This window comes from Panthera uncia (genome assembly GCF_023721935.1).
Source record: "Panthera uncia isolate 11264 chromosome B3 unlocalized genomic scaffold, Puncia_PCG_1.0 HiC_scaffold_1, whole genome shotgun sequence".
Classification (NCBI taxonomy): domain Eukaryota; kingdom Metazoa; phylum Chordata; class Mammalia; order Carnivora; family Felidae; genus Panthera; species Panthera uncia.
Window position 1 is genome coordinate 25,961,629 of NW_026057582.1, and position 24,539 is coordinate 25,986,167.

A 24,539-nucleotide genomic window follows, 5' to 3' on the forward strand; every position below is an offset into this window, starting at 1 on the left:
GTAGTACACAATATATCAAAACACCGTAAGTATTACGAATTTTTATTAAAATGTACAGTATACCAAGGTTAATGTCTCCATTTTGATAATTTTGCCACTGTTATAATGGATATTAATGTTAGAAAAACTGAGTAAAGGATACAGAGTAACTATATTATTTTTGCAACTTTTCTAGAAGTCTAAAATTATTTAAAATTAAAAGTTAAAAATTATATTAAGAAAATTCAGGGGCGCCTGGGTGGCTTGGTCGGTTAAGCATCCGACTTCGGCTCAGGTCATGATCTCACGGTCCGTGGGCTCGAGCCCCGCGTCGGGCTCTGCGCTGACAGCTCAGAGCCTGGGGCCTGTTTCAGATTCTGTGTCTCCCTCTCTCTCTGCCCCTCCCCTGTTCATGCTCTGTCTCTCTCTGTCTCAAAAATAAATAAACGTTAAAAAAAATTTTTTTTAAGAAAGTTCACAATAATATTGGAAACATTAAAAAAAATTTTTTTAATGTTTATTTTTGACAGAGAGCGAGAGAGAGTGAGAGAATGAGTGGGGGGAGGGGCAGAGAGAGAGGGAGACCCAGAATCTAAAGCAGGATCCAGGCTCTGAGCTGTCAGCACAGAGCCCGACGTGGGGCTCGAGCTCACAGACTGAGAGATCATGACCTGAGCCGAAGTCAGACACTTAACCAACTGAGCCACGCAGGTGCCCTGGAAACATTTTAAGTGCCTGAATGCCTCTTACACTTGAGTTCAGGTGTCTGGATTGAAACCATGCGAGACAGAGCAGCAGAAGCCACGAAGCATGGTGCATTTAGATGATGGGTTATCAGTGTGTTCGAACATACAACATTCGAACACCACATTCAAGGAATACTCCAGAAAATACAGGTTCAAATTTATTAACGCTGACTGTTTAATTCTAAACTGAGACAGAATTCCTATACACCTACAGGAGTACTTCAAAAACCATTAAAATAAATAATATACTAGTTAACATGAACTGGAACGCAGACTCCAGTGTAGGCTATTTCAAGGACTCTTTAAATGCCTACTTAAGATAGACCGTATCTGATTCACTTCAACCATCCAGTCACACATTTAGAATACCAAATCCACATCTTCTGGACATGAAGGAAGAAAAATAAGGCTTAAGTTACTTTTGCAAATGAAGCAGAGACATAAAACTGAAACTTGTCATGAACTCAAAATTCACATTTAAGCAAGATTATGAGGAAATTACTTGACTTGGGCCAGGTATTTACACACAGTGACGAGATATAAGAGAATTGAAAAATTAAGAAAGAAACTTCATTAGATAAAAATGAGAAAAGCATATGAAAATAAAACTTGTGAGCATAAGTAACTAGGACTTAAGTCCTAGAACTAAATAAAATAAAATAAAATAAGGGCGCCTGGGTGGCGCAGTCGGTTAAGCGTCCGACTTCAGCCAGGTCACGATCTCGCGGTCTGTGAGTTCGAGCCCCGCGTCAGGCTCTGGGCTGATGGCTCCGAGCCTGGAGCCTGTTTCCGATTCTGTGTCTCCCTCTCTCTCTGACCCTCCCCTGTTCATGCTCTGTCTCTCTCTGTCCCAAAAATAAATAAAAATAAATAAATAAATAAAATAAAATAAAATAAAATAAAATAAAATAAAATGTAACCACAGTCCAAATAAAAAAGTTGTACTGGATTTCCTTCTCTTCATGAGATGAGATTTGTTTCCCTCTTGTCTATAAGGTCATCTATCTGTCTCTCCGTGGTTGAGTATGACTGCCATAGTAAGGTAGGGTTTCAGCATCAATTTTATTCCTATTTTCTTCTTCACAGATGAAAACACTAGGGAACTCTGGTCACAAAAATAACAGCTAACACTTCTGTAGTGTTTACTATGTAACGAGTGAGCACTGTTCTAAATAGTTTAGATCTGGACACATTAAATCCTCACAACAGTCCTGTGAAGTGTGGATCATCAGCAACATCTTTTTACCAATGAGGAAAATGATGTTCAGAAAGGTCTTGTTACCAAGGTCGCTCAGCAGAACTGGTATCTGGGCCCAGGCACTTGGTTAGAAGAGCTTATGCTCCTGGTCACTAGGCAGTATTGCCTCTCTAGGCTGCCATTAAAAATGCAACTGGAAGGAGTTTTCTCTACCAGTGACACTCAATTCTTTCAACTTCCTAATTCTGTGTCAAAAATCGCAAGATGATCTACAATTACAAATTAAAATTAATGGCCTATCAGCTGACAACTTGACTATGTCAAGTTTTATGCTTTGAATTCTATTAAAAGCAAAGAAATTGAAATCACTATCACAGAAAAAAAATTTGTCATTACCAGAATTCAATTCAACACCATTTTTTGGAGGGGGGAGGGGGATTTGTCTGGAACCCTGGAAATGTTTGCACCCAAGGACAATGCACCATGTTAACATTCTAAGAGGGCCATTGTTTTACAAAAGGGAAGAATAGTAACTGAAAAAGGAGGTGAGAGAGGGAGAACACTTCCACACAAGGGGCTCTCAAACTGCTCAATCTTAGGAAAGAGAACCTATGGGATTTACAATCCAGAAACAGTCTCCTTTAGAACCATCCGTGTCTACACAGTCCTTGGAGAGGCTTCATATAATATATGCTTACAGAGATGAACACCTCGGTTTGATTTGCAGACTGCTGCCCCGTATCACAGACTTCTTTTTTTAAGGACATTAATTATCTCTCTTGGCCACATGCCCAGTGTCAAGTACCTTTAAATGGAGCAAAGTAGCTACAAGAGCATTACCTGGGAAAGTGATTAACCTTTTGTGCTTCAGAAAGGGTGCGAAGTAAGAAGGGCTTCAGGTGGGATCCTGTCCACATTAGGTTATAGTCAGTGCTGCTTGGGTGAACCTGAGGGCAGATAAAAAGATACAAAAACATCAGAGATAGCCTCTCTCCAGGGAGATGGCAAGAAAGGCCATAGAAATTTTTCATCTACAGAGCAGAGTGAGTGCCCAGTTAGTATTTAAACCTAGGAAAATAAAAGCTGAGTATGAAAAGCTGTAAAGGATGGGACAGGTGGGCAAATCCCAGATACAAAAAGTGGAATAAATGAATCCTTCTATAGAAGTCTGTGATGTCTCTTAACATTCTTACACATCAAAGCATGAGAAGAGGGCTCAAACCCACAACTCTCAGTCTCAGTGTCCTTGGGTCCTTACAGATGCTGGATATAAAGCACTGATCAGGACTAAAACCTTGTCATGGCAAACCAACTCAGGATATCATTCATTCACTCATAAGAATGATTTTGTCTATTCATTTGTCTGTTCAGTCAACAATTATGTACCCTGTGCCTATGATGTGAGAGGTACGAGTGAGGCCCCAGGGATAAAACACCAAGACAGGATATAGACTAGTATCAGAACTTCCACAAAATGTCTACCTCAGACCTCAACCTAAGATAAGGAGCTAGGAACCAGACTATTATCAATCTTCTCAAAATACCTACAGTGTAAATCAGTCCGGCATTTTTGCCTGTCCCTTTTAATATCAATATCCCAAAATTTCCTAATTTTCTTTGGGAATGACATACCATTTGGTTTTAAAAGACTGCCAGTCGGGGCGCCTGGGTGGCTTAGTCGGTTAAGCGGCCGACTTCAGCTCGGGTCATGATCTCGCGGTCTGTGAGTTCGAGCCCCGCGTCGGGCTCTGTGCTGACAGCTCAGAGCCTGGAGCCTGTTTCAGATTCTGTGTCTCCCTCTCTCTGACCCTCCCCCATTCATGCTCTGTCTCTCTCTGTCTTAAAAATAATAAACGTTAAAAAAAAAAAAAAAGACTGCCAGTCACCCCCTGACCCCCTGCAAGGAGCACTTCCATGGCCCAAGCTGGACTAGTCATACTATCTCCAGTCTTCAGTGGAGAAAGGCACAATGACAATGAATGGAGTTGAGTCACTTCTATGGCAGTGCCTCGAAGAGACAGTCCCTAAGATTCCTATTCCCAGATCCCTGGAGCTGTTCTAGTCTCTTTCCTTACAAAGGCCTGCCTTTTCACCTCTTCCTCTGATTCTGCTACGCATCCTGTGTATAACTTACCCACAAATCCTTTATTTATTTTTTTTTTTAACGTTTATTTATTTTTGAGAGAGACAGAGACAGAGCACTAGCAGGGGAGGGGCAGAGACAGAGGGAGACACAGAATCCAAAGCAGGCTCCAGGCTCTAAGCTGTCAGCACAGAGCCCGACATGGGCTCAATCCCACAGACCATGAGATCATGACCTGAGCTGAAGTCAGACGTTTAACCGACCGAGCCACCCAGGGGGCCCTCTTTGGGTTGAAATTAGGCAGAATCTACTTCTGTTGCTTGCCATCAAAGAATCTTAATTCAGTATCAGACCATTCCCTATGGGCAGCTCTGTCTCTACCCCAAGCCTAATCATAGCAAGAAAAACGTTTGGGGTTTTTAGTTTAAAAAAAGAGAGAGAAGAAGGGAGGAAGGGGGGGCGGGGGGGAAGGAATCTTGTGAAAATGTTTTCCATGCATTTCAAGGAGAAACTGGTAAATCCACTCAGAAATTCAACATAAGCTCTGCATCATCACTAAGCATAGATTCCCAAGTACCCTCTAGAGCTGCCCTATTAACTGGTCGTCAGGTTGGATCTCTAGGATTTTCAGTTTTAGAGCAGATCAGGTGAGGTAGTAAAAATGAGCTTACTTCATGAAATCCATGGGCTGTCAGAATGCTGCGTACCAGGCGACTATCTGTTCGCACAATCTTGTAAGACAAATGATAACGTTCTAGAGAAAAACACAGAATCAAATTCAGTAACCAAAAAGTTAACTGTAGAGACAAAAATAAAACTGTGAGATTGTGGCTTGCTTAACTGTACTCGGTAACATTGTACTACTACCCTTACGCTATTATTTTTTTTTTTAATTTTTTTTTTTTAACGTTTATTTATTTTTGAGACAGAGAGAGATAGAGCATGAACGGGGGAGGGTCAGAGAGAGAGGGAGCCACAGAATCTGAAACAGGCTCCAGGCTCTGAGCTGTCCACACAGAGCCCGATGCGGGGCTCGAACCCACGAACCGTGAGATCGTGACCTGAGATGAAGTCGGACGCTCAGCCGACTGAGCCACCCAGGCGCCCCCCTTACGCTATTATTAAGTAGGCTACTATTATTGTGGACCAAGGGTTAACCTGACATTTGCTGCGAGTTATTAAAAATAGATGGAAGACAAAATGGCATCTTTGTTCTCACTACTAGTTGAAATTTAACATTATCTTCAATTACAAATGTAGGCACAAAACGGAGTGTTAGCAATACCCGTGACCTTGCCACCTATAGGTACCAGGTGTTTTAATATTATTGTACAATTGTTACAGTTATCTGAAAATGTCATTTCTCACAATATATAAAAATTATGGCAGTTAACAAACCTCCTAGCAGACCATGTTATTTAATGCACTAATAAAAATGCATATATGTCACAAATTTACCTTTTATACAATATTTTGATAATTACATTTCAATACAATTGATTTTGTTTAGACTCCTATATATTTTCTATACGCTTCAGAACCATCATGCTGAGAAGAGGCCCACAGGCTTCCTTACACTGCCATTGCACATTTGGTCCACTGCACAAAAAGGTTAAGCTCTAGACAGTCCTCTGTGTGCAATAATGCTGATTACCAGTATATCTTAGACCAGAGGTTATAAACTGGCAATCCAGGGCCAAAACCAATCTGCAGACATTGTTTGTTAACTTCTCATTGTGCTTTAAAAACAAATTGAGCCTGGGTCTCTCCGTCGGTAGAGCATCAGACTTGTAATCTGAGGGTCCGGGGCTCATATCCCTGTTCAGGCGCCAGATGCACCCTGAGGCGCCTGGGGAGCTTAGTCAGTTAAGCGTCCGACTCCTGATTTCCGCTCAGGTCATAATCTCATGGTTCATGAGATTGAGCCCCACATCAGGTTCTGCACAGACAGGGCAGAGCCTGCTTGGGATTCTCTTTGTCTCTCTCTCTCTCTGCCCTGTCCCCACCCATGTGCGCACGCTCTTGCTCCCTCTCTCTCAAAATAAATAAACATTAAAAAAAAAAAAAAGACTTTCAAACACCTAAATTAAAAAATAAGAATAATAAATAAAAATAAATTGAATTATTGAGGCGCCTGGGTGGTTCAGTCGGTTAAGCGTCCAACTCTCAATTTCAGCTCAGGTGGTGATCTTACGGTCATGAGACTGAGCCAGGAGTCCTTGACACATTACGTGAACCGTCACAGAAGGTAACCAAGAATAAAGCAACAATGGAACAGAGCCCACCACGGGACTGGTTGCCTCTCTCGCGGTATCAGCGTGAGGACCCCACCTCAGGAGGCTCCGAGCCAGGCTTTCTGCAGGAGGCACAAAGGCCCAGTGAACTGCCAAGTAGATACTATGCTCCATGATGAGTGCAGAGCCTGCTTAAGATTCTCTCCCTCTCTCTCTCTCTCTCTCTCTCTCTCTCTCATCATTCTCTGTCCCTCTCCCCCCACCACAAAAAAAAAAAAAAAAAGAAAGAAAGAAAAAAGAGAAGAACGAAAAACAAATTGAATTACTAACCTTCTGAAATTGGAGGAATTCATTTAAAAATCTCGAATTCTGGGCTCTCTTGAAAACCCTGGCAACCCTGGGCTCGCTCTCTCTACCAGGGTGAGTCCACTGAGGAAGGGTGAGTGCTCCCTTCAGGACAGGTTCACAGGGTCTAGTTCAGCACAGTCTCCTCATGGTCCCTTCACTCATTCACATTACCTGCCAGGCCCCATACCCATTCTGTGCTTTTGACCCCTAAGACTAAAGTCTGTAACCATGTGAGATTTCTACACATCTCCAAAGACTAACTTTTACTCGGGCCCACTAAATGCCATCTCTTTCTACGCACCACCACAAAGTGTTTGAAAAAATTAGCTAAGAATTCTACAGCACAATTAAAAAATTTTTTATTTTTCTTTTTTAAAGTTTTTATTTATTTATTTTGAGAGAGAGAGAGTGAGCGAGCGAGCATGAGAGAGGAGGGGCCGAAAGAGAAGGAGAGAGAGCGAATCACAAGCAGGCTCCACACCGGTCAGTGCAGAGCCCAACGTGGGGCTCAATCTCACAAACCATGAGATCATGACCTGAGCCAAAGTCAAGAGTCAGACACTTAACTGACTGAGCCACCCACGTGCCTCTCCTAAATTATTTTTTTCTTAAGCAATCTCTATGCCCAAGGTGAGGCTCAAACTCACGACCCTGAAATGAAGAGTCACACGCTCCACCAACTGAGCCAGCCAGGCACCACATCTATAGAATCATTTTTCGAAAAAGACTGCACAGTGAACAATTTCTGAATGAGTGTAATACAGAAACTTATAGACAGACCTTAGAACCAAATTCAGCCTCTCCAGTCAAAGATAAGCCTATCTTTTTATGAATTTATGTGAAAATATCCATAAATCCCTGCTGCTACTTGCCCAGCCCTGGCAAGAACACCATGCAGAGCAGACGCAGGAAGACAGGAATGAAAAGACCAGACACTCCATACTTCTCATTCTTGTGGCAAACTTCTAAAGCCCAGTCACAGGGTTTTCCCAATGATCAATCACTATTATGTTGTCTTTGTAATACGGTTATAAGAAAAACATTTCAGAGTCATATCTTCACTCCAGCGCAGAGAATAATTTAAGAAACAGTACAGTGCACTGCTTAAGAGTTTGTCTTCTGATTCCAAGTTGGCGAGGGAAAGTACAAGATAGGCCTGGAATATCTTGTTATGCCCAAAGAGAGGAAAGTGCTCAAAAACTGACTGGGAACATGTCACAAGGATCTCAATGGATCCCAATGGATCCCAAGGATCTCAATGGCCAAATTTAAGACAATTTGAAAATAAAAATGAATTATGACAGAGATAGAGTATAATCCACTTATATTAAAAAAAAAAAAAAAAAAAAAAGAACCCATGAGTCCACACTGGTAAGAAGGTATACTGGTTTTCCATTGCTGCTCCTGTAATAAACTACCACCCACTTGATGGCTTTACCAGCACAAATTTGTTGTCTGATATTTCTTATGTCAGAAGTCTGACACAGATGTCATCAAGGCAAGAGGGGGGCTGCATTCCTTTCTACAGACTCTTTCTATAGGCTCATTTCTTTTCCTTCTCCAGCTTCTAGAGGCTTCCCCCATTCCATGGCTTTTGGTGCCCTTCCTCTATCTTCAAAGCCAGCAATGAAGGGTCTGGTCCTTCTCACGCAGCGTCAATCTGACTCCTCTTCTGCCTCCTTCTTCCACTTTAAAGGACCCTTGTGATGAAGGTCAGTTGATTAGCAACCTTAAATCCACCTACAAGTTCAATTTTCTTTTGCTATGTCAGGTAATATTTTCATAGGTTCTGGGATTAGGGGGTGGACATCTTTGGGCGGGACCATTATTCTGCCTATCAGAGGAGGGAAAGTTCTTTACAGAAAATCCAGCTAATAAATGTAAAAGGAAAGAAACAGAATATTAGTATTTCACAAAAACTGTAAGAGGAAGAGGTTCAGACTAAAATCAATGGAAACCAATGGGTGAGAGACTTGGGAAACAGGATATTCATGCATCTCAAAATATCATTCCAGAGAATGCTTGTAACAAAGCAAACAAAACAACAAAACAAAACTTCTAATGAAGTAATCCGGTGAACACTATTCTCAACCAAATGATGAGGGGCACCCTGGGTGGCTCAGTAGGTTAAGTGTCCGACTTCGGCTCAGGGCAGGAGCTCGCAGTTCATGAGTTCCAGCCCCACACTGGGTCCTGTGCTGACAGCTCAGAGCCTAGAGCCTGCTTCAGATTCTGTGTTTCCCTCTCTCTCTGTCCCTCCCCCACTCACGCCCTCTCTCTCTCTCCCTCTCAAAGATAAATAAATATTTTTTTTTCAACATTTTTTTTTTCAACATTTTTTTTTTTTTTTTTTTGGGTCTGTGAGAGAGAGAGCATGAACGGGGGAGGGGCAGAGAGAGAGGGAGACACAGAATCGGAAACAGGCTCCAGGCTCCGAGCCATCAGCCCAGAGCCTGACGCGGGGCTCGAACTCACGGACCGCGAGATCGTGACCTGGCTGAAGTCGGACGCTTAACCGACTGCGCCACCCAGGCGCCCCAATAAATAAATATTTTTTAAAAAATGATGAAACTTGCCACCACCAACAAGGCAATACAATTATATCACATGCTTCCTAACGTAATACACTGAGGAAGATACACTATGTGATAGTCCTACAAAACTTTAAACCTGAATCTAAACATGGAGAAACAATCAGACAATCCCAAACGTAAGGACATCTGCAAAGCAACTAGTCTGGAATCTCTAAAACTGTCAATGCCATGAAAGACAAAAAAAAAAAAAAAAAAAAAAAAAAAAAGCCCGGGAGGTTAAAGGAGAAATATGAAAAGTAAATACAATCTTTGACTTCATCCTAGACTTTAGAAAAAAAAAAAAAGTAGTATAAAGGTCTAAATTGGGGCGCCTGGGTGGCTCAGTCGGTTAAGCGTCTGACTTCGGCTCAGGTCGTGATCTCACGGTCCGTGAGTTCGAGCCCCGCGTCGGGCTCTGTGCTGACAGCTCAGAGCCTGGAGCCTGTTTCAGATTCTGTTGTCTCCCTCTCTCTCTGACCCTCCCCCGTTCATACTCTGTCTCTCTCTGTCTCAAAAATAAATAAACATTAAAAAAAAAAATTAAAAATAAATAAATAAATAAATAAAGGTCTAAATGGGAACAACTAGGGAAATGTGCATTAGCACTGTATATTAGATAAAAGTACTTTACCAGTGACAGATTTCCTGAATGTCACCTCAGTACTGTGGTTATACCGAGGACGCCCTGCCCTTAGGGATACATTGCTAAACAAGATATTATGGCATAAAGTACTTGAACCAATTCTCAAATGGTACAGGGAGACAAAATGTTAATAGTTGGTGAGCACGGGGAAACACTATACATGCATTCAATGTACTGTTCTTACAGCTGGTTGAGAGGTTTCTAATTTTTCTAGGTTGAATGTTTAGAAAGTGAAAGAAAATCTGGTCTCTTCATTATAACTGTGATCCCCAACATCTCCATTTCTGCGCATGCAAAAGCCAAAGGATCGTCAACGCCAGAGACCGGAAGCGCACCTGATGCCGCACCGGTTCGGCACTGCGGGCCTTACGGTGCCAGGCCATGGGGAGGGCAGTCAGGAAGGTGTGCGGAAAAACGGAGAATGACCGCCTGGGCACTGGGGAAGGAGGAGGAGCAATAAGAGAAAGAGTCTGTCTCTGCAGTGTAACTGCCAAGGGTTCAAATCCTGGCTTTACCACTTCCTGCCTGCAATCATGAACAAATGATTTCTCCATGGTCAGTTTCCCCACTTGTAAAACGGGGTCGGTAATAAAGGCACTTACCTCACGGGGTAGCTCAGTTAACACACATAAAGCTTTTATAACACTCGTTGCTACACAGCAGCATAAATTTTTACCAAGTAAAAATTTTTATAGAGTAAAAAAGTAAATATGTAGCAAAGTAGCTATTAACACATAGTATTACATAATAAATTATGCATTTTATGCAGCAAATTTAAAAATAAAAATGCGGGGCGCCTGGGTGGCTCATTCGGTTGAGCATCCGGCTTCGGCTCAAGTCATGATCTCACAGCTCGTGAGTTCGAGCCCCGCGTCGGGCTCTGTGCTGACAGCTCGGAGCCTGGAGCCTGCTTCAGATTCTGTGTCTCCCTCTCTCTCTCTGCCCCAACCCACTCGCATTCTGTCTCTGTCTCTCTCAAAAATAAACAAACATCAAAAAAAAAATTTTTTTTTTAATTAAAATGCTATTTATACTCTTTCTCCCACTTTTCCTAACACGGAAGAAAAATGCCATTATCACTACACTCAGTGACCGCTCACAGTATGTAAGTAGTAAGCAGTGACCAACTTCCTCTAATCTATACCAGCTAACTATAAGCCAACTCCAATACTTTGCACATGCTCCGAAAGGGGAGTGCAAGAAAGATAGGGTGCAAGTGTGACTGCCGGGGATTTTAACTCACATTCATGTTCTGTGTCCAATGATGCTGATTACCAGTGTATTTTAGACCAGAGGTTATATTTTGGTGACCCAAGGGCCAAACCCATCCAGCCTGCAGACATGGTTCGTTCATTCTTTGTGGTGTTTTAAACATAAAACTGAATTAGTCACTAACCTTTTAAAACAGAAAGAATTCAGATAAAAATCTAGATTTCTGGGCTTCGTTTGAAAAACCTGGCAACCCAGGGCTCTGCTCCCATGGCAAAAGTCAAACGGAGGCTTGCAACTATAAACTGAGCCAGCCCCCAACTGTCCAAGAAACAACTCCCTTATCCATATTTCCTTTCACATAAAAAGAAGCAGGGCATGATATGATCCTACTAGCGAACTGCCTAACATCTGATATCTGAGCCTCTAAGCATGCACCATAAGACCGTGGAATTTTCCTCTTCTCCAACCACTCACGTGTGTATCGGGGGCAACCCACAGTGCCAGGCCTCCTGGGAAATTCCAGGACTGACGGACAGCAGCGCAGCAAACTAAAACAAGGAACCAATAATCTAACTGTCAGTACAGAAGCACCCAGGGAGTGAGGACATGCCCTAAGAAGTTTGGTCAAAAATAGCCTGGGAAACTGGAAGGAAGATAAAACTGACGTTCTTTACTTTTAGAATTGAAGAGTAATCCTCTCAATGGCAACACAGTGTAGCTTTGCCTTACTGTCACAAAATGAGCTCTACACTTGTACTGTTGAACATGGTATAGCCGCTAGCCACGTATGACTACTGGGCACGTGAAATATAACTAGTGTGACCTTTTGAAACTGAATTTTCAACGTTATTTAACTTTATTAATTTAAATTGGAAAACTGATATCTGATTCAATTACTGGAAAACGTGTTTGGAACTTGAACATATGAATTTACTTTTTCAACTATAATGTGTGTAAAATCTAACCACAGACTAAATATTTGTGATGAAATATATTTTGCACCACACTGAGATGCACTCTAAGTGTAAAATACATACTACGTGTCAAATATCTTTTTCTTTTTTTTAATGTTTATTTATTTTTGAGAGAGAGAGAGAGACAAAGGACAAGCTGGGGAGGGGCAAAAAGCGAGGGAGACACAGAATCCAAACCAGGCTCCAACTCCAAACTGTCAGCGCAGAGCCCGACATGGGGCTCAAACTCACAGACTGCGAGATCATGACCTGAGCCAAAGTCGGATGCTTAACTGACTGAGTCACCCAGGTGTCCCATACATGTCAAATATCTTAATGATTTTTCTATATTGAGTAAATGTGGAAATGACAATTTGTATTAAATAAAATATATATATTTTAAAGTTTATTTTGAGAGAGAGCACACTCGCACATGAGCAGAGGAGGGGCAGAGAGGGAGGGAGGGAGAATCCTAAGCAGGTTCCATGCTGTCAGTGCAGAGCCCAACGTGGGGCTTGATCTCACGAACCATGAGATCATGACCTGAGCAAAAATCAAGAGTCGGACACTTAGCCAACTGAGCCACCAAGATGCCCCAAAATAAAATATATTATTAAAACTAATTTCACCTATTTCTATTTTTTTTTTTAATAAGGCCACTGGAAAACTTACATATCTAGCTTGCATCATATTTCTATTGGACAGTGCTAGTCTACACAAATGCAAACTGACATTTTGCAAACTGAGGAACCTGACAAATTCAGAGACAAATTATAAAACGATGCTGGGGCGCCTGGGCGGCTCAGTCAATTAAGCGTCTGACTTCAGCTCAGGTCACGATCTTGTGATTTGTGAGTTCGAGCCTCGTGTTGGGCTCTATGCTGACAGCTTGGAGCCTGATGCCTGCTTGGGATTCTGTGTCTTCCTATCTCTCTGCTCCTCCCCCCATCATGCTCTGTCTCTCTCAAAAATAAAATAAAATAAATTAATTAGTTAAATTTAAAAAAAAATGATGCTTCCTTCTAGGAATGGATTACCTTAAACTGCAAATATCTCTATTGTCTCTAAAATTCAATCCATTCACATGTTCAAAGTATATACAATTTTGAAAAAAAATGGATATAGTAAGGAAAAAATATATTTCTGGAATATAGCAATATTGTACAAAAAGTATTAACAATAAATACAATGAAACATTTAACAGATAACAGAAAAAAATAAGACTGGCATCTAACACTTTAAGATCAACAGAAGATAACTAATCCCCCAGAAACTTCTCAAGGGGATTTAAACACAGGATTATGATCTGAGCAGATCTATGTCAGCTATTTAAGAAAGAAAAAAAAAAAAAAGGACCCAGAGAATTTAACAATTCAGAAATCTGAGGCAGCAACTAGAAAACTCATTCAAATTGTTCTTTTCATAAAGGACTGTGCAAAAAATCATGATATCTCAAAGAATTGGGAAGATACAGAAAATTCGAAAACAAAGTTTGAGAAAAAAGTTCAGTGGCCTTTTCTTTAATCACAAGTATGTGGAAAGGGAGAAAAAAGACATATATGTTCTAAAAACGCAGGGACTGGTTGAATAATGGAATGACAACACTGATGGATACTAATTCCCAGTAAACCCTGGATACTCTAAAAAAGGAAGGGTCTGCCTATTGCCATGGCATACAGAGATGCATGTATGTGACAAGCAGACCAAAAGAAGTATGTTTGGGGGAGATTATTTACTTCTGTTGTTTGTACCCGCCTTTGATGTTTTAACTCCAATCATGATGACAGGGAGTTTCTTTGCAAATGTTAGCAAATCTTTAGTCCTTCCAAATTCAGAGAACATGAATGAACCATATCCCTTTAAGTGGTAACCTAGCAACTTGCTGAAGGGATTAGAACAAGACCCTTGGGGAGGGAGGAGGATTCAAATCCCAGAAGCAGGTGTTCACTGTCCTCTGAACTCCTAGCTTATTATGGAGCAAGGACAGACCTTAAAGTCATTTCAAACTAGAACAGATCCTGTTCAACAAGTGAAATTAAGTAGCACAAGTTTTGAGTGCCTACTATGTGCCAAATATTAAATGATCTCATCAATTCTTACAATGCCTGCAAGGTAGCTATGATCTCCACTTCACTAATAATAAAACAGGTCAAGAAAGTTTAAGTGATTTGCCCCAGACTCACAGCTAGTAAATACCAAAGCTGGGATTTGAACCAGTAACTACGAACCCATGTACAGACTCTTTCCACTATATCACACAACAGTTCTGATCCATGGTACTGTAACCTCTAAAGACAAGCTACAGGCTAACCCAGGAGTCAGAGCACTACTGAAAATCAAAGAAGAGTGGAGAATAGAAAAACAATAGAGAAAGTAAGCAAAATTAAAAGTCGGCTCTTTAAAATGATCAAAATTGACAAACCTCTAGCTAGCTTGAAAAAAGAGATTCAAATTACTAAAAGCAGAAATGAAATGGGGACATTACTATTGACCTTACAGAAATAAAAAGGATTATAGAATACTATGAAATAAATAAATAAATAAATAAATACTATGAATATTCATATGCCAACAAATAAGATAAACTAAATGGACAAAAACTAAAAACACATGAACTACCAAAACTGACTCAATTCAAAATACAAAATATGAATACATACATAACAAGTAGAGGTTGAATCAGGAATAACCCTCCCAATAAAGAAAAGCCCAGACTAGATGGATTCTCTCTCTCCCTTTCTCTCTCTCAAAATAAATAAATAAAAATGGGGCACCTGGGTAGCTCAGTCAGTTAAGCCTCTGACTCTTGCTTTCGGCTCGGGTCATGATCTCGCAGTTAGTAGGTTCGAGTCCTGTGTCAGGCTTCGTACTGACAGTGCAGAGCCTGCTTGGGATTCTCTCTCCCCCTCTCTCTTCCCCTCCCTCACCCGCTCTCTGTCTGTCTCTCTCTCAAAATAAATGAATAAACTTAGAAAGAAAGAAAGAAAGAAAGAAAGAAAGAAAGAAAGAAAGAAAGAAAGGTCATCCAGGTTGGAAAGACGAGGTGAAATTAGCGTGGTATGTTACATTGATTGACTTTTGTATGTTGAACCATCCTTGTATTCCTGAGAGAAATCCCACTTGGTCACGGTATAGTCCTTTTAATATGCTGCTTGATTTGCTTTGCTGGTATTCTGTTGAGGATATTTGCATGTGTATTCATAAGGGATTTTGACTGTAGTTTTGTTTTCTTGTGATGTCTTATTCTGGATTTGGTATCAGAGTAATGCTGGCCTCATATAATGAGCTCCTTCCTCTTCCTTGGAAGAGTTTGAGAAGGATTGGTGGTGTTGATTCTTTAAATGTTTGATAGAATTCACTAGCGAATCCATCTAGCAGAAGAATTTGGGAATTGTGTATCTGATAAGGGTCTAGTATCTAGAATGTTTAAGAACTCATAACTCAACAACAAAAAGTCGAGCAACCCAAATCAAAAGTAGGCAAAAGCTTTGAATAGACGTTTCTCTAAAGAAGATACACAAATGGCCAAGAAGCACATGAAAAGATGCTCAATGTCATTAGTCATTAGGGATATAAAAATCAAAACCACAGTAAGATACCACTTCACCCCCACTAATACAGCTATCATCTAAAAAACAGAAAACAACAATTGTCAGTGAGGATGTGGAGAAAATGGAACCCTCCTACATCACTGATGCAGAACTGTGTAGACACTATGGAATCTCCTTTGGCAGTTCTTTAAGAAGTGAAACATAGAATTACCCTAAGATCTAGCAATTCCATTCCTAGCTATAGACCCAGAAGAATTGAAAACAGGTGTCCAAACAAAAACTCATACATGAATCTTCAGAGCAGCACTGTTCACAAGAGCCAAAAGGTGGAAACAACCACCAACTGATCCATCAACTGATGAATGGATAAACAAAATATGGCATTTCATGAAAAGGGATAAGTTTACAGATACATGCTTCAACATGGATGAACCTTAAAAACACTATGCTAAGTGAAAAAAGCCAGACACAGAAGACTACATCCTGTCTGAGCGGATTTGTATGAAATGTCCGGAACAAGCAAATCGCTAGAGACAGAAAGCAGATGAGCAGTTACTAGTTGCTGGGGTAAGGGGTAATAGGGAGTGACTGCTTAATGGATACAGGGTTTACTTTAGGATGATGAAAAATGTTCTGGAACTAGATCGTGGTGAGGGTTGTACAATAGTGTGAGTGTACTAAACGCCACTGAATTGTACACTCTGAAATGGTTAGAAGGGTACATTTTGTTTTGTATATTTTACCACAAAGAATAACAATAACGCACATACGCATAATTCTGAAGACAAAGTTCAAAGAAGAAAAGCAACTTAAAATGCAGAAAATTTAAGAAATTACAAATAATCCTTTCGAGCATAAAAAAAAAAAAAAAAACCTGCTACATTTTTCTTGTGACCAAGGCCCTTTTCCTACTTACATGTGATATCAACTTCTGCAAGACAAGGGTACAGGGGCCATGCCCAGCCCTGCCCTCTGTGGGGGGATGTCATACCTACCGCCAATTACTCGAATATTGTTGTCCTTTGTCAGAATAGCCTCAGCATGGAATACCAAAACTGGAATTCTCCTGCAGCCTCCGGTCCACATGATACACGGATGATCCCTACAGCCGTAACAAAAGGTTTTCATTAACTGACAGCTCCAAGTCTGAATTAACCACTGACGCAGATCGCTGTGGTTTGCTGCTTAGCAACTTTCCCTCTGCCTGGAACAAGAACCCCAAATGCCCTATGGGAAACCATTCATCTCCCATTCTTAGCCATGTGCTCTATTTACGATTAACTCCCTCCCTGCTCCAGGGACAGGCTTTGATTGGCCTCAGCCATTCAGGGCCTTCACCCCTCAGTTCTAGTTACTGGATCGGGGATGAGCACATAAACCCACTGGAGCCGGTGAGTGTCAGAAGATATGTTGTGAGACCCTCTAGAAGAAAGCTGCTTCCTTTCTCTTCTACAGCAGCTGCAGGAGAGATGGCTTCTTCCCCTTGACGGTGTAAGAGAATGAGGTCTCCAAGTACAACTGTCATTTTGTGTCCTTGAGAGAAGAGCCTGGAGCTGTCAGTAAAGGAGGAAGTCAGTGAAAACCTCATTTGAGGAATGAGAGACGCGAAATCCTGAGAAGCAAACGGGGAGCTGCAGAATCAAGTCTTTCCCGAATATGAGTTAATAAATTCCCTTTATGGGGGAGAGCGGGAAAAAAATTTTTTTAATAAAAAAATAAATTCCCTTTTTTAAGACAATTTATGTTTTAATCCCCAGCATACATAAAGAATCCTAACTAATATACAGCATTCACAATAATTTATATACCCTTTTATACTCTACAGTCCCTTTTTAAGCCAATTTGATGACACATCCTAAGATTCTGAGCCAGGAACCCAAAATTAATACAAGCGCTCCAATTAAAATCACGTATTTTAAAGCAAGCCTATACAAAATGGAGTAATATTTCTCTCCAGAAAAGGATCTCTGACTTTACTCTCTTCCTCTATCCTCAGGAAATCTCTGTTTAATCAATCTCAGACAGATGTACATTTACTCAAAGATTAGGAAAATCTTCAACCTCCTTTGTGCAAGGAGTTAGGAGGGAAAGAAATGACCGAGTCCCTACTATGTGCCAGGAATAAGAGCTTTCATATGCTATCTCACTTAATCCTCTTACCCACACTAGGAACTGGGGGGAAAAAAGGGTGTCTCAGAGAGGGTAAGTGATTTGCTGAAGGCCACACAGCTGGTTAAGTAAGAGAAGACGTACCTGAACTCAAGTGTCTGCCTGGGCTCTTTCCCTGTTTCCATCTCCCTAATCACATTTCAGTGATGTTTCGTATATGGAACAACTTAAACCTAACAGTTTGGGAACCTAAACTAATCAATTCCTTAAACAGAATAAGATCCATTTAGCCAAAATTTGGGCCGCTCTCAAAAACTTACATGACCACACCTCTTTAAGAAAGGTCACACTACAGATCTCAGAGCCAAGTCAGACCCTCCCAACCCATGTTTAAAAAGATGCCCATTTTGAATGCACAGGCTGCCAGGCAGACTTGAGACTTTGGATGAGCTGCCAAAGTGTTTTAGCAAAAAAGCAAAGAACACCGTACCTAGTTCATTTCCTGTTTTCTAGAAATGGAATGTGGATGCTTACTGCTCCTACTTTTTGACTTGGGTGCCAGTGCCCATTTGTAAGAAAAGGTATTTATCAGGGGCACTTTTTAGCAAGAAGGATTTTTTTGTGGTTTGCTTGCTTTTTAATCTTAAACACCTGTAAAAGGTGGGCACAGGGCCAGATGATTCCTAGGATCTCTTCCAACTGTAATTTTTCTACTATATTTCTAAGTCGGAGGAGAGAGAAAAACTAGGCAGCCTAAACAGCAAAGTCTTGGACAGAAACTCTGGAAATGATGCAAAGTTCCTTGTGAATCTAGCACTAGCTACAAACTGGCACCACTCTGCCCTCCCGCTTACAAACAATGGATCACTGCTCCAAGTTAAAACGCGTGACAAGAGTCAGGAACTCAAGAAACACATACAAGGCTAAGAACAGCCAACGCCCTAACTATGCTATTTGTGGAAAACCAAATCCCTGATGGAGAAATCCTTCCACTCACAACCTATGAAAAGAGAAAAGAGGTGGCAGACACGTAATGAATTCAGCAGGTCAACTAAAACACACTTAAGGCAGACGCCATGTCGTCTTTAAAAGCATGCTCCCGCCAGGTGGTGCTAAAGGCTAAAGATTCAAAACGGTTAGGAAACTGAAAATCGGGACTTTAAATTTTCATTCATACCAGAAAAAGGTATACATTAAGAAAATACGCTCTTAGAGACATGAACGAACACAAGACTTGGATGATTACCGAAGCAGAAGGTTTGAAGGTTCACTTTACTGAAAGCTTAACAACGTCTTGGTTCTTAAAAAACAATTTCATGAGGCATATATATTATTTACTCCTGGGATCTAGCCTACATAATTCAAAGCTTCTATGCCTTGTTCATACCAGTGCCCCTGCTGGAAATGCCTTCGTCATTTCTGTTCATTTAGCCCTACCCTTAAGGCCCAGTTCATCTCACCATCTCCATAAAGCCTTTCCCACCTCCTCCAGCCCACAGTGACGCCTTCTTTCTCGGAATTCCTATAGTACTCACTGTATAATCATCTGTCGATGATCTTTTTTTCCCCACGTGTATGTTGACGAACTGATATAAAGCTGGCTTTTATGATAGGAATTAAAATTATTTTTTTAGTGCCTTAAGAAACCTTGTATCTAATCCTTCCACATCTACAGTTAAATCTAGCAAAATACAGAAAAATAGTCCCTTTAAATTCACTATTTGAAATAATGCAAAACAAGGACTGCCTGGACAGTTTCTAGCCCTGAAGTCCAGGACTGCCAGGCATGAACTCTTTAACACAGCCTTGGGATCTGAGCACATCGACGAGATGGCCATGGAGATACATCTTTGGATTAAATCAACGCCCTTAGATGATTTATGGCCTTATAACTTCCAAAACTTTAAAAATGAAAGCGTATCACTCCAAGTGTGAACAAGACTGGCTTAAGATTCGTAAAGTATAAAATGTCTGATAGTTAGACATGAGCTGCTGGAACATTAACAGTCAAAAGTCAACAGGAGTTTGAAAGGAAGAAGAGCAAAAAATCCATGAAATTGGATTGGGATGGGGAATGACACCTGTATTTTCACTACCTTCTACTAGAAACTTAACCTTTCTCAACTATGAAGGTGGGCAACCTAGCCCAGTGGTACGAGCATCATCTGTGTCTTTGAGTCTGTCTGAAATTAGAGATTTTTTCTACCATATCGCACAGGGGTTGCAGATACCTAAAAATATCATATACATTTATCACTTAAAGTAGTTATTAACCTTGCCACGAGATCACCTGTGGTCAGTCTTCCTCATCCGACATGAAGCTGGACAACAATTTGGTAGGTCCCACAAAGCAATCAGTCAGCTGCCAAATGGTGACACATCACAGTGGTGGTCCAGACAAACAAGATGCTTCCCAATATTCCCCACTTATAAATGCCAACAAAGACTACCCGACAGAGTGATGAGCTCGTGCAAACTGAGCAAAAACGGTCTTCACACTGCGGTCTTTGGAAAATGGAATTTAACTTACCCACGTTTCAGATGAATAATCTTGTTATTTAATGCATCGGTGAAAAAGCACATATCACTACACTGTGTCACAAGTTTGGGTTTTTTAATCTTAATAACTGCCTTCAATGTAATTGGTACTATTTTTAATGATATATATTTTAAGCACCTAAAAATATTATTCTGATAAGGGATACATGGCATAGAAAAAAGTTAAGAACCCCTGATCCAAGGTGATCTAAAGCATAAAGTCTCCATTTATTCCTTCATTCAGTCACTCAGTCAACAAGTATTTACTGAGTACCTACTATAATATTAGGTTGAACCATCTGAAACTGTCAATATTTTACTGTTTTTGATCTGTCAAAACAGCAATTTCATAGAGTTCAATCTAATACTCATCAGGCCCAACCCTTAAGCCCACTAATAAAAGAAACAGTCATGAAGTAAAAGAATGATTTTGAGGGGTGCCTGGGTGGCTCAGTCGGTTGAGCGTCCGACTTCGGCTCCGGTCATGATCTCACGGTTTGTGGGTTCGAGCCCCGTATCCAGCTCTGTGCTGAGAGCTCAGAGCCTGGAGCCTGTTTTGGATTCTGTGTCTCCCTCTCTGCCCCTCCCCCACTCGCACTCTGTCTCATTCTGTCTCTCAAAAATAAATAAATGTAAAAACAAAATTTTTTTATATGATCTTGAAATCAGAAAGACTGATGCTTGCAGCAAAAGTTAAATTTTGTGAAACAGGTAAGCAACAGCACACAGAAAGCAAAAAGTCACAAGAAGCTAAAGTGACTAGAGGGAATTATCCATTTAATTATCCTGAATAAAACTGACCCAAATATAATGTTAAATCTCTATTTTTTCTATGACCTAACAGTGATGAGAAGCCTCTCTCCAAAGCTCTATGAATGCTTCAGTAATTTTTTGTAGTCATATTAAATAATGTAACCTTCTACTTTATAGTAAGAAATCGACTTTAAATTCAATATTAAAGCCAGTACAAATAATGCCTTAACATTTGTATGGCACTTCATCATTTATAAAGTAGTTTCCTACATATCATTCTTTTTAAAAAAATTTTTTTTTTCAACATTTATTTTATTTTTGGGACAGAGAGAGACAGAGCATGAACGGGGGAGGGACAGAGAGAGAGGGAGACACAGAATCGGAAACAGGCTCCAGGCTCTGAGCCATCAGCCCAGAGCCTGACGCGGGGCTCGAACTCACGGACCGTGAGATCGTGACCTGGCTGAAGTCGGACGCTTAACCGACTGCGCCACCCAGGCGCCCCATCCTACATATCATTCTATTCGGTTCTAATCATACCTCTACAAAATAGCCGGGGAGATATTATCCCCACTTTCCAGGTTACATAGCATACAAGTACCCAAGGAGACTCACAGAGAATCTTTAAAAACGAATCTTAACTTCGAGTCGCACTCTCTCTTTGTCCTCTGTGCCAAATAATAATGTTAAAGGAGGCAAAACAGCAAAGTGCCTCAAAATCCTGGAAAACTAGGTCTGAATCTCAATCCATCACTTACTCCCCCTGAATCCCTGAAAAAGTTCTTTGATATTTGCATGGCTGAGCTTCATCAAGTGGGAATAACAACATGTTCGGATTAAATGAGATACATCAGTTAAAGCCCTTACCGTCATCTATGCTAAATGATAAGCTGCACTTATCACCGTCGTTCATTATTATTATTATGAGAATCCAGCAGTCAAAAACTTGACTCTTACCCAAAAGAACTCAGGAAAGCAGTGTGGTTCAATGGACACAGCACAGGTTACAGAATTCTAATGTACTGCCCCACAGTTACTCTGGTAAGTTACTTGACTTCTCTATATACTATCATTCTATGGTTGTAAAAGCTTTTGAGAAAATAATAGAACCTATCTCACAGAGTTTGGAGGCCTACTTTGCTTTAATGTCTACAAATATCAAAATCTCCTATGTTACAAGCTCCAATCAAGAGTATACAAAGAGCAACATCTAGAGCCAATGTTCACTCCTGAGCCCAGAAACAAAGCCTTATCTCATTTCAGATAGCTAAGGGTAACCAACTAATAAAATCTTGAATTAGATTATGGTTAGAATAAGAGACTCTTAAATACAAAGGACAAACTGAGGGTTGATGGGGGGGGGGGGGGGGAGAGAGGGGAAAATGGGTGATGGGCATTGAGGAGGGCACTTGTTGGGATGAGCACCGGGTGTTGTATGTAAGCGATGAACCATGAGAATCTACACCCAAAACCAAGAGCACACTGTCTCCTGTATGTTAGCCAATTTGACAATAAGTTATTAAAAAAAAAAAAAAAAAAAAAAGGAAAAAAAAATCATGGTCAGAAACTAAAACCAGAGTCAGGCTATACCGAAAGAAAGACTAGGTAAAAGAAGGTATAAGTAAAAGAGAATTATTTTCCAGCCTAAAGGCAAAGGGTCAAAAGCAAGCTTGCTCTTACTTACTCTTGGCTTACCACCTCCTCATCCTCTGAGGATGATGCTGTCTCCTCCAGGTCCCGGGCCATCACGACTGGCATTTCCTTTAGGGTTTGTCATGCAGTCAGCAGACGGGGGGGCCTCAGAGACCTTTACTTGCAGATTCACTGGATCAAACAATTTAGGTGGCAGTGATTCCTGCAAGAAAGCCAAATGATTCGAAACACAACAGGGTTGTCTATTTGTTGGTTATTGCTATTAATCTTCCAAGTCTAAAAAAACGAATATTTACCTAAATGGTGCCCAACCTCTGGAAGCTTACCTTCTCTCACAGTGCCCCACTAATGCCACAAAAATCAAAATTTTTTTCCAAACATACTGTCTGTCCTCTGTGCATTTAGAGAGCTGCTATTAAAAAATAATAATAAAATAAAATAAAGAGCTCTTATTAAGTTTGAGCTTCTCATTTTTCTTTTACATACTAAATCTAATAAGACTTAGCTCTTAGAAAAGTCTGAAATAGGTAGTCGATTGCCTAAAACAGACTCCTTGCTTAGAAAAACCTGTCTGGGTTAAAAATAAAAACTCAAGATTTACGATCCTTGAAATTATTTCTTTAGACTCTATGACAAGCACACAGGTAAAATGCCCTCATGTTTCCACTAAAACAAACTCAACCACTAAACTAAAAGATTAATATATTCTCCTGAATCAAGGTCATAAACAGCTGGGAGAAAAAAACAAAAACAAAAACACTGTCCTTTCAAACACTCAAAAATTATTCTCCCTTACTAAAAATCACAAACTATGATCTGAATCTCGAAAAGGCATTAAAATTAGGATATTTCTAACTTAAAATATGTTTTCATAGTAAAAAGTACGTTTGTTGGGTGTTTAGGGCTGAAATGGAAATTACAGATATAGAAAATGAAAATGTTTAAATGACCATAACCCTATCACTCAGAGATAATCATCTGATGTCGATCTTTGCAAATCTTATTTTTCTATGCATTCATATAAACATATAAGATCGTAAACAGGACAAAAAACCGTGGATCCCGATAATGATCCCTACAGATCTTCAGCGGAATGGGCACGATCTAATAACTTCAAAGGCGTTCTTCGGGGGATTCCCAACGGGATTTCTCGATCTTTCCCAAAATGTTGGGAAGTCCTTTAAATTAAAACGAAACAAACAAGACCTCCAAGCGAGGAACGGATGCCAAACCTGTCGCAGGCTGCCAGCAGAGTAGAGAGAGACACGGAGATGGGAAGAAGATTAAGGACAACTCGCTCAAGAAGCGTCCTCGCCCTAAAGGGATCAGCCCCTCAGCCCCACCCCCGGCTCACCCCAATCCCAGGTAGGTCCTCAGATGCTCCCCACGGAAAGGACAGGGGCGACTCCGCCGCAGCGATTCAGCCTAGCGCGCCCGGAAGCCAACAGCTGCTCCCAGACTTCAAGAGGGAAGTGCAGCAGCTGGCGCCCGCCCAGACCCGGGAGCTCACCTCCCTCCGGTAGGGAAGCGCGCCGGCGCAGGCGTTTACCTGTCTCATCTTCCCATGGCTCGGAGCCGGCGGGCGGGGACCGCGCTCTGCGCCTACCACCCTCTCCTCCTTCCCCAGGCGGGCTCACGGCCGCCGCCGACGGCTGCTTCCCCCGTTACTACAACAACCAACAAGCAACCGCCCGCTGGGAGCCACTGCGCAGGCGCCCGCCACCCCGCGCTGAAAACGCTCGACTTCGGGCGCGAAGGAATTTCGTCACCGCGGCGCAGCGCGGGCGCAGAGCTTTGCCCTCAACAGAAGTCTTGAGTTGTTTTTTCCGCTCTTTTCCCCTCCACTACTAAGGGGTTGACTCCAGCCGCGAAGTTCTTCCGCCACGCTCAAGAAGAGGGCTCACTGCGTGAGCAGCGGTACAGAGGGGCGGGGGTGGGAGGGGAGGTGCCTTGAGAAGCGGCACCC

The 24,539-nt window shown here is 41.3% G+C and overlaps 1 protein-coding gene across 10 annotated transcripts in view; it reads right to left on the reverse strand.

Annotated features, from left to right (window-relative positions):
• The window catches only part of TTLL5 (tubulin tyrosine ligase like 5), a 287,219-nt gene extending 262,701 nt beyond the window's left edge, over positions 1 to 24,518 (reverse strand). For 7 of the 10 annotated variants that reach the window (XM_049611362.1, XM_049611361.1, XM_049611359.1 and 4 more), the window contains exons 1-5: positions 24,123 to 24,518; positions 22,605 to 22,775; positions 16,516 to 16,622; positions 4,678 to 4,760; positions 2,764 to 2,870 (exon numbers count right to left, since the gene is read on the reverse strand). In XM_049611362.1, the coding sequence (XP_049467319.1) occupies positions 2,764 to 2,870; positions 4,678 to 4,760; positions 16,516 to 16,622; positions 22,605 to 22,678 (371 nt within the window). In that variant the 5' untranslated portion in view covers positions 22,679 to 22,775; positions 24,123 to 24,518. Of the gene's footprint in view, positions 1 to 2,763; positions 2,871 to 4,677; positions 4,761 to 16,515; positions 16,623 to 22,604; positions 22,776 to 24,122 lie in introns of those variants that run through there. The other 3 variants (XM_049611360.1, XM_049611363.1, XM_049611365.1) reach the window with 2 other exon arrangements.
• Positions 24,519 to 24,539: the final 21 nt, after the last annotated feature.